Source organism: Vanellus vanellus, assembly GCF_965231255.1.
Source record: "Vanellus vanellus genome assembly, chromosome: 3".
NCBI lineage: Eukaryota > Metazoa > Chordata > Aves > Charadriiformes > Charadriidae > Vanellus > Vanellus vanellus.
Window position 1 is genome coordinate 15,097,771 of NC_138907.1, and position 10,601 is coordinate 15,108,371.

Consider the following 10,601-nt stretch of genomic DNA (forward strand, 5'->3'; position numbering starts at 1 on the left):
GGTGAAGACAACGGTGGTAGAGAGTACCTGCTCTGCCCTGCTGCCAGGGGTGATTCACTCACAGCAGAGAGGAGCCCTGTTTCGGTGCATCACCCTCTGTGCTCAGACTCTGCTGTCCTTGCTTAAAGGCTGGGTGGATTTGCAGTACAGTGGCAGCGTGGGCACAGGTAACGTGGAAGCACGGTCAGTGGTTAAAATCAGTACTTTTAAACCAGTTTAAAGCACCCTTGCCACCATGCGGCTCCCTCTGGAATGTGACTTTACTGCCTTATGGGCAGCTGGCTGCAGGATGTGTAGGATGTGACAAAACCCACGTTGAAACACAGCTTGCAGTGCTGTATTCAGAATGAGTCCTGGCTTAGGAAGAGCAACCATCAGTTTAATCAGGTTCCATGTTATTTTTTTTTTCTGTGCAAACAGAGAAGAGCAGGTGCCTGGGGTGCTTTTTTCTTTTTCCGAAAAAATCAAGACGACCCTTTCAAAATAAACAGAAACATGTGAAGTGGATACATGCCCGTCAATGAAATGTGAAATAATTTTATGTGTAAGCCACATGTGAAACTATTTTCTGCAGGTTTAAAGTTTAGGGTTCCTCAAAGAGACCCTTCCTTATAGCTACCTCAGGGCAGCTGGATGCAAATTCAGGGTCACTTTCAGCCTTTCCAGTCCCTGGTTTCAGTTTGCACCACCTCAGCAAAGCTGGTAGAGGAATGCACTCTCCAAGTGGCAGAACATACCTTTCTTTAGAGAGCTGCATTTTTAAAAGCCTAATGCTCCTTTGGTTTTTTTTCTGACTTGTGTTTCTGAGTTAGTTTAGAATAGAAAAGATCTGATTAAGGTTGGAATCTGATTTAATGTTCATCCCAGCAGGAACAAAAAAGGATGATTAAAAGGTTCAATTTTGAATAGAAGATAAGCTCAACCTGCCTGTAAGTGGTGGGTTAATCTCGTACTCTGTAATAAGAGTAATTCAGCCTCCTGAAGTGCTTTTCATGCTAACCTTAGACAGCTGTAAAAACAGCACTGGGAGATAAATCCCTTGGCATGCTTATACTTTCCCCATAAAATCACTTCTGGGGTGGGAAATGGGGCTGGTGAGTACTGTCCCCACCACCAGGCAGCGGTGTCAGTGTGAGAAGGACCTGCAAAGGTGTAAGTATGCGTTAGAGCTGCCTGTATTTGTTGCAGGTTGGTAGCTGGAGGAATGGGTTATCTGTGAGCTGACTTGAGGCCAGATATAGGGAACAGAGCATGTGGGCTGAATCAATGGGGTCTTCATTGTGCCTGATTGATTTGCCACGGACGGGACTGTGGGAAGGCTGTTGAACGCACCCATCATGCTGCTGCTGCAGGGTCCACAGGCCATCTGCTGTAGAAGCAGGTACGCGGGCTTCGCTATTCTCTTCTGTAACTAAGAAGAGCTGGCACTTGCTTTCATCCAGCATTTAATAGACCCCACATATTTTGTTTTTCATTATTCTTCCAGAAACTGGTGGCATCTGCATTGCCCCACGGCCTTCAGAGGAGAAAGCTGAGATTGTTCCGGCTATGGCTATGAGACCTTTCTTTGGGATTGTGCCCGTGCTGATGGATGAGAATGTGAGTTGAGGCTGTGTTGGGTGCCCAAAAGAGAAGCTGGTGTGTGTTTCTGCCTTAATCACCTTTCTGATGGCAGAGGAACAGGATCCGGAAGGATGTTTGTTCCTCCATTAAAATGGTAGAATAGATGGGCAATTTATATACTGAGCATATCTCAAATGTCTGTACAGATTGCCAACTGGGCATTGCAAGCTGTCTGCAAATCTCTAGGGGAGCATTTGCATTTTCAGCACCACTTTTATGGTCTTACACTGCTTCTGATTAAGAGCTGCTGCCTCCATTCATGAGAGAAGTCAGAAGTCACAAAGCTCCTGGGAACCAGTGATGTGGCAAAGCTGGAGCAGCCAACGGTACTGGTGGAGTTTTCCAAGGGAAATGCAAGGCATGAGGCCCTGCAGCTGTGAGTGTCTGTGAGAAAACTGGTGCTGGTCTGTGAAGGTGCGTGAAACGATCCCCATCTGCGCTCCAGTGCTCTGTTAAACAGTAAAGCATGTAATCTTCTCCATATACAGTTTGATAAGGGAATGTGGCAGTTAACAAAAGTGAAGGTGGAAGGCAGGGGTCCAGGCATTTCCCTGCTAGCCACATCCCAGGTATCCTCTGGCTGCTTGGCACATCTGTGCTGTCATCTTTGCTGGTATTGCCCTCCAGGAGAATCACAGGACTCACTATTTTTTTGGTCTTAATCTGCTGTGCTGCTGGCCTCAAGGGGTAAGGAAGGCATGACACAGACAGTGCCTGGTAGCTCCATGGGTGGATTCATTTTCTCCACCTGTGGCCCTCCACTGGCACTCTGCAGTGAGCAACAGGGTGACTCTTGCCAGATCAATGACACAGAAGCCCTTACTGTTCCTGTTTTGTTCACCTGAACATCCCTCCTGTGCTTGAACCTGCAGGGAAAGGTAATAGAGGGCAATGACGTGTCCGGTGCGCTCTGCATTGCCCAGCCATGGCCTGGCATGGCAAGAACAATCTACGGAGATCACCAGCGATTTGTTGATGCCTATTTCAAAGCCTACCCAGGTAAGGAAAGTGCTAAGGGAAGGCAGTTTGCACTGCAGCATAAGCACAATGAATATTTTCAGCAGCACTTTGTGTTATTTCTGTACCAGCCAGATCTTGGTTGCTTGGGGTTGCGGGTGACGTGCTGCAAGCGTACACTAATGGTCTTAGATAGCATTGACCTTTCTAGCTGTCAAAAGGGAATGTATGTTTTAGAAAATTTTAATGCCCAAATTTTAAAGTCCAAATACCTTTTCTTTGGGGCCATTTGTGTCTCATCATTTCACTTGGAAATAGGAATATTGGATGGGAAAATACCTCCTGCATCACTGAATCTCACCCTTGCTGTCACAGGCTGTGTTACATCCTTCCTTTTTAAAACACGGTCAAGTTGTATCTGGGAAGTAATTAGACATGGCAGGGAAACATTTTTTGTAGGAGATTGGACAAGAGTACTGTCTTCAGTCAGGGGAGCAACTGAAGGGGATTTGAAAGCTACAAGGTAGACAAGAATTAGAGAGACAATCCTGCAAATTGTACAAAATGGGTTGGAAAATAAGAATGGAAAACTGGTAGAAGTTGAATGAGCCCATAGTCCTGTATTATTCACTACATGTTTGCATCTGAAGTCTTGTTGATATTTAGTTGTTTAATTGATTTGGAAGGGCAGGAGGCAAGACTGGAAGTCTATGAATTGGCCAATAATGGGTCCTGGCAAGAACCACCTTCAGATTTCACAGTGCTAGCAGCCGGCTGCTGCTCAGAAGTGCCACAAGAACAATTCAGATGAGGACATGGCTTTGATGAAGAGCCAACACAATCTGTGTCACCAGATGTGTCCTCAGTGACACTGTAGTTTCCTGGAACCATTGGGTCTTTTTCAGTTTCCATCAAACGTTTTAGACCTTCCAAACACCATGCTTATCATGATTGGCTGATTTCAGCTAATCTGATAGCAGTATTTTTGCCATGCTCAAACACTGGAGAGGGACTGTTATCTGGGGTCTGAATCTTTGTTAGCCGGGAGGGAAAATAGCTTTTCATCCATCCCAGTGTAAGTGATTAAAAAAATCCAGCGTTCCCATGTACAAAATGTAATAAAACTGCTCCCTTTCAGCTGAACAGTTGTAGTTTTTCATGAGTGCTGAAGTGTAGCTAGCAGCAGACCTCAATAGCCTACGGCATGCTGGCAAATGGCATTTGAAGTGCTTTTATCTTAGTTCTGTATGCACCAGGCCTGAGCACGCAGCGGCTGCGCAGCTGTAGGCGTGTAAAGCCAAGGGAGATTGGAGAGCCCCCCTTGGTTTTGTAAATCCAACAAAGCATCGCTGTGTTGTGTTGCTGGACTTGGTTTTACTACAGGGACATCAGCCACTGGTTGCTGCTGATTGCCTACAGTGATTTTACCCATCTGAGCTCTGTTGTCTTGGTGCTGCTGAGGTGCTTACGAGGAGCCAGCACAGCCCAGGCAGCGCAGGCGAAGGTTGGGGATGGCAAAGGGAAGTGGGAAATGGTGTGCGGCAGGTCCTGCGGCCCTGAGAGCTGCCTGATCCAGCCTGCCCTAGTCGCCATCCTAGAGCATGGGCTCATCTGCATGGGAGCCCGGAGCAGTAGGCTGGCACGCTTCCTGCTGCTGAGCACCCATGTGTCTTTGCTGTAGGTTACTACTTCACAGGGGATGGTGCTTACAGGACCAAGAAAGGCTATTACCAGATAACGGGGCGCATGGATGATGTCATTAACATCAGCGGACACAGGCTCGGGACGGCAGAGATAGAAGATGCAATGGTAAGTTCCAGGCAGGTGGAGGTGCCTTGACAGGGCACATCTGTGGGGCAGGATGGCCCTTAAAAAGAAGTTTTATGAATTTAAACAAGCACGGGGTCTCTTGCCTTCAAACCCCTGCCCCCGTATACACAGAGCTTAGCGTGTAATGCATACCAAATGTGCAAAAGGAAAGAGCTCCCTTATTAAAGAGACAACGAAAGGGCAAGTGAGAGAGGTTTCACACCATGGGCAGTCCCTGCACTCGAGCTGTCAGAGCTGTGTTTCCTCTCAATGACATACTGTTGCAGTTGTAATTTTGGATGCTGGTGGACTCTCCATAGGGGATTGTCTCTCCTGTTTGTTCCCTCCCTTCTGCTAACACCTAACCTCCCCTTCCCAAATCTGTGGTTCTTGCTCGCCCAAACTAGCTGGGTATTCCTGAGAATTCAGCAGTGTTAAATATGAAGCAACCTTGATTCATGGCAGCTGCAAAACTAGCCTGTCATTTTGAGAGAAAATAATATTAGCTCAGGGAATAGAAAACAAAAAGTCCTCAGAGCATTTATCTTCAAAGCTTGACCTGAATATTTATTTCTATGTTATGTGCCTTGCCTGCAAATGGCACTTAAATGTAGCATTTGATAAACCTGAGATGTGTTCGCTGGCACACAGGATCCTACTTTCTCCTCTGTGAGTAATTTTTGAATCTGTGTGGGTTTCTGATTGGAGATATAGGATCCAGTCCCTCTCTCACTCTATGTGTATACCTGTGTATGTGTATATGCAAATATATTTATATACTCAGATTGCTCTGTGATGTTTTCTTTCATATATTAATCTAATTGAAGATAGCATAATCCAGTCTTTAGTGTGGGATTCAGATATGTGATTTCTTCCAGTCTGTATACCCAAATTGTCTCCTTATGGTAGAAGAATGTTAAATTAAACTCTGAAACGTGACAGAATAAATCACTGTTGTGTAGCATAATAATAAAAAAAGCGCATTTGGCAAAACAACCCTTCCCCCTTCCTAGGAAGATGAAGCAGCCTGATCTTTCTGCCTTTTGGTGTGTTTCGGGCACTTATAAAAACCAGTCAAATGTGGACTGTGATGTTGGCAGTAGCTTCACTTTTGCTCTGTTGGCAACAGTTCCCTGTGGCAATGCAGGACTGGTTTTGCTTCTGATTTGGCCGTGGCCAGTCACCACTTGGGACCGTAGCCATGCACACACAAGAGAACAGACAAAGAGAAAGGAGGTTTCCAGCTGGTGCAAATTCAGCTTGGTGTGCAGTGGGCTTAGCAGTGTATGTAAAAGTACTTACTTGTATTTTTAAAAGCAGGGCCAATCAAGTGAGTAAATGCTATTCCCAGAGACGTGGCCATGTCCGTGGCCACCAGCTTTCCTGTTGGGCTTTCAGCAGGATCTGCCAAGGGGAGGAGGAGATATGGCAAGGTGTTTTGTTCCTAGAGCAACTGGCACAAACTCTGCAGGGCTTGAAGCAGTTGTTATGCTCTGTGTATTTTTGTTTCGCTTTTTGTGAAGGCTGATCACCCTGACGTCCCCGAGACTGCTGTGATTGGGTATCCACACAAGATCAAAGGAGAAGGTATGTGAAAAGCAGTGTCCTGACATGACACCTGCATATACTTTGCTTAATTTCTAACCCGGGCTCTGTGTTAGGAGGTGCCTAGGGAATGGGAGGGCAGTTGTCCTTAGGTTGACTGGTGTTTCAGTCCCAAGAGGCAAAGACACCCATGAAAATAACTGCATGTTCCTAAGCTGAGTGCAGGTGTTACTCCCCTAAACTATTTTCACACATAGTGTTAACGTATGTGGTAAAGCTTCCTTAGAAAGGACTGTGCTCAGAGATGTCCTTTGAACAGAACGGGAATAGCTGATTTGCATTGGCCAGCTTTTGATTCCAGTGACACTTTGGTAATTTACATTGAGTTGTCATTGTCACTGAGATGAGTCTGGTCCATAGATTCCAAGACAAGGCTGGGCCATCATTTGAGGGCTGGAGTCTGACTCCCTCTTGTAAACAGGATCTGTGGTTTTCTTGGAAGACCCTAGATTGTGCATAGGAATGATCTGAAACCTGCCTTGGCATTTGAATGAGCATCCCTGGTCTTGCCAGCCAGGATCTAATATGCGGTATGTGGCTTCTGCTCTTCTGTCTTCCAGGTGCCTTTGCTTTCATAGTGCTAAAGGAGCAGGCAGCTCATATAGACCGTGTCAAAGAAGAACTCAAAACCATAGTGGCTTCCAAGATAGCAAAATATGCTGTGCCTGACCACATTCTGGTAAGTGAGAGATTGTAACTGGGACCAGGAGCAGGAATGGTCACATTGAGCAAGACTCACCTTCCTGCCTGTGGTGTTGCTGTTGTCCCTCTCTGGCAGGACGAAGAAGCAGAAAAATGGAACTAGCTGGAGGGATCCCTCGGTAGGGGAGGGCAGGTGCAGTGGTCTGCATGTGCTCCTTCTGCGTGCCTGAGGATCAGCAGTGGCCCAGGGGGTCACTGGGGTGTTAGAGCTGCTCCAGCCTGCAGAGCAGCTTCTAGGTGGGGCTGTTACAGAGTGTTCTTTAGAGCTCCCCTGAGGCTGCTCCGTTTGGGCCAAGTGCTGAACAATCCTTTAAGTGGGATGCGCAGAGAGGGTTGAGAGCACCATGCTTGGCCAGAGCTCTGGCAAAGGGGAACCCCGGGCCAACCCTGTGCCTCAAGATGCACTTGATGTCCCTGTTCACTGTGCAGCAGCATCACTGGCCCGCACAGCTCTTGTCCTCAGCTAACCCCTTGCTGAAGCAATGTGGCACTGCTCTCTGTGGCGCTGTGCAATGGATGAGATAAAACCCCACCGAACTGTAGAGAAACGCCACAACTTTCAGTGTCACTGAGAGGCAGAGGGACACTTTCCACTGCCCACCTATTTTGTGTTGTTAATCAGCATCAATCCCAGATGCCAAAGCACTGGCTGTTTCTATTGCGTAACTCAGACAGCTCTTCAGCCTGACCCTGGGAGCGCTGATGAACTCCAGGCTCTGTTTCAAGCCTCCTCACCTTTCAGCAGCTCCCTTTGTGTGTTTGGGGAGAGTGCACAAAGGTGCCCCTTAGCTGCCCCCCAAGGCCTGTCTGCATCCAGTCCCCTCTCTGCTTGGAGGCAGTGACCAGGCCACTTCTTTGAGGGGCTCTGTTTTAGCCACGTGCTGGGAAGGTGGACACCGAGGCACAGGTTACAGAATACACACAGGAACAGGCAAGGGTGGCTCATTCAACTTGGAACAGCTCAAGACATCCTCAGTGGATTGGAGCAGCTCCCAGAACTTGCAGGTTTGTGAGGAAACACCTCTTGTTTCCTTGTGTTTGCAGGTAGCCTAGCAGAGAAGTCCTACAACTCTTCCGTTCTGTGTTAGTTAATGCTTTGGAGTTTTGTAGCCTACTGGCCTGATCATGTAGCAAAATGTGAGACCTGCCTAGCGTCTCTGTTCAGTGCCTGAGAACTCTTGACCAGGCTCAAGTTTATGCTAAAGCCTTTGAATGTGCTGCTAAGTCCTCTGCAGGAAGCATAGCCAAGACATTTAACATTCTGTTTATGAAGAAAGGCGTGTAGGCTGACAGATACAATCAGACAGCGGGAAACTTCAGCAGACAGGAGTTATTATCCCTTGAGTAGGAGACCCTGTAGCTGGCGTGCAGTATTGTGTGCTTTATATTCCTGCCCTGGAAAGGGGAATGTGAATGTCTGTTCTGGTAATGTGTTGAGATCATCACCAATGCCTGAGTTTTCAAGTGTAACTAGCTTTCTAGTTCAATAGTTACCAGCTTATTCAGGACCTGATTCTCCAAAGAGCTATGCGTCCTGCACCACCCAGCCTGGAGATACGCAGCAATGAGTAAATGGGGAACAAAGACCATTTAAATAAGAATAAAATTTATAGCACAAGGAATTGATGCTAGTGACACTCGTTTCCTTGGATATAAACTAGTGTGCTCAGTGGTCTAGTATTTCCCAGTAGCCCTAAAGGAGCTGTGGCCATGAGATAGTGTGCCAGGCTTAGGACAGTTCAGCCAAATTTCCTTGTGGTTTCCAGCAGGACCCAGGTTCTCACATAGGTGTGTCTTTCCTTTCTCGGCAGGTGGTGAAACGTCTTCCTAAAACCCGATCAGGGAAAATCATGAGAAGGCTGCTGAGGAAAGTAGTCACTGAACAATCAAGCAACATGGGAGATGTCACCACACTTGATGATCCAAGCGTTGTCAAGGAGATACTGGATGCTTACCAGAAATACAAGGAGAAGAATTCCTCATAACAGGCAGCTCTGAAATCTATCTCCACTTGAAATGTGGAAGGTCTCAAGTAACCAGGCAAACGACATAGTTCTCTCTTGGCGATTTTTTTTTTAAAAACTCTGTTGCCTTCCAGGGCAACAAGATTTTCCACTCCACAACGTATTTTGAGATGCACAGAGCTAGGAGCAATCTGCAGTTTCGCACAGTCAGTGAGCTCCCTTTCATTGCTTTTAGGGCTGTTCTACTGTAGAGCAGCTATTGGTGGTTTCCATTAGCTATGATGAAATTTAATACTAGCTGAAGCAAGATGCAGACGTTAATGTTTTTCATTTTAATGTTACTGTACCGGGAAATGTTTTTATACAATATTTTTGCTGTTTTAAAAAGAAGCCCTGGAATACACTTTTTCAATTTTTCCTTCAGCTTGGATATCCGAGTTCAAGTAGCTGTATTTCACTGCAACTGTGGTGCCTTTTCAGCAATGCTGGGTATTCTGCTGGATGCTTCACCTGTGTTATTAGGGAAATAAGAAGGACATGGCTAGTCTGATAATTCTTTCTTGTGTTTACCCAGTTGTTCTAATACCTCCTTCGGCTTTCCTCATAAGGATTTGTTCCTACCACTATATGTCATGGGACTTGCCAGAGATGGTGAACCCATGTCCCTTCATGTCCCACCTAGGCAACCCAGCACTAGCACTTGCAGCAGCAAAACTGAACCACAGAGTCTACCACTGGGCTTCCTACATGTCCTCAATGTGTTGCCAGTTGCATAGGAGGCATCTGGTCCCACGTATTTCTATTCTGCCTTGAGAAACTGAGATCACCAATGGTTTTTTTAAAGTAATTGTCCTCTTCCTCATCGGTGATGACAACTGGATCATTGTGGTTCACTTCTGCATATTAGGAGCGGTGGTCCACAACTGGTAGATCTTTGTTGCCAGTTGGGATTTGTGGAGGTGCCTTTGTTTCTTGAAGTCGCTATGGAAAGGGATGATGTTTGCTTGTTGTCTGTCAGAGAAGCATTGGGAAACAAAATCCTGAAGTGCTCAAGAGAGGTTTGAAGCTGAGAGAGATGTGCTGGAGGGTTCACTGTGACTTGCCGGGCTGTGTGATTTCTGACCAAGGAATGGTTATTTTAGCCCACTCCCAAATGGCCTGTAATCTTGTTTGCTCCAACAAAGACAGGCACCCAGTTTGGAGGTAGGTTGGTTCTCCTGTCAGAAATTATGACTTAATCCTTGTCATTTCAAGTTGGGCCTTACCATGTCTGCCCTTTCCGCATGCTGCTGTGCTGATCTTGCAAAGAGTTAAGTGCCAGGTAGGTGCTCACAAATTGCACAATCTACAAAGAAAAAGGAAGTGCCTCTTAGATGCCTTCTGGAAAGCATGGTAGCGTTCCAGACCAGCAACCTCAGAATAGCAGGGAACAATAGCCTTTGTTTTTCATATGCTTTCAAAATTGCAACTAATATATTCAGTGTTTTATTTCTGGACTCATTTTATCATTAACACATTTTGATTGAAGCACTCCTTATATATTTGGGCTGTTCAGAAGAATTTGCTAGTAAGTATCCTGTCCTCTACTACCCTACTGAAGAGCATGGAAAAGCCTGTAGGTGCTGAATGCCTTTGAGAGTTCTACCACTGCTAAATTTGGTTTAAGCTGGCTAAGGGGTTCAGAGTGGTTGGAGGGTCTCACAGAGCATGCCAGGAAGGCATGGTAGAGGAGTCCCCTCTCCCTGGGTGCAAAAGCTCAAGGTATACGCCAGTGTAGCGTGCACAATGCTGATTCTGGGAGTGTGTGCTGCAAGGGCGCAGGCAGAACTTCTCCATCTTAACCTGCCTAAGCCAAGTGACTGCTAACCACCGTTCCAGTGCTGTGGCTGGGGTCACTCCATCAAACCTTGCAGTTCTGCCTCTGTCATTCTCAGACGACAG

The 10,601-nt window shown here is 46.5% G+C and overlaps 1 protein-coding gene across 1 annotated transcript in view; it reads left to right on the forward strand.

Annotated features, from left to right (window-relative positions):
- ACSS1 (acyl-CoA synthetase short chain family member 1) overlaps nucleotides 1-9,187 on the forward strand; it is a gene marked incomplete at its 5' end in the record, with an annotated part of 33,183 nt that extends 23,996 nt beyond the window's left edge. Inside the window, 6 exons of the mRNA XM_082481877.1 lie at nucleotides 1,487-1,599; nucleotides 2,496-2,622; nucleotides 4,262-4,389; nucleotides 5,913-5,976; nucleotides 6,555-6,673; nucleotides 8,508-9,187. Coding sequence (XP_082338003.1) covers nucleotides 1,487-1,599; nucleotides 2,496-2,622; nucleotides 4,262-4,389; nucleotides 5,913-5,976; nucleotides 6,555-6,673; nucleotides 8,508-8,681 — 725 coding nt within the window. The 3' untranslated portion in view covers nucleotides 8,682-9,187. The remainder of the gene's footprint in view (nucleotides 1-1,486; nucleotides 1,600-2,495; nucleotides 2,623-4,261; nucleotides 4,390-5,912; nucleotides 5,977-6,554; nucleotides 6,674-8,507) is intronic.
- Between the last annotated feature and the right edge of the window lie 1,414 nt (nucleotides 9,188-10,601).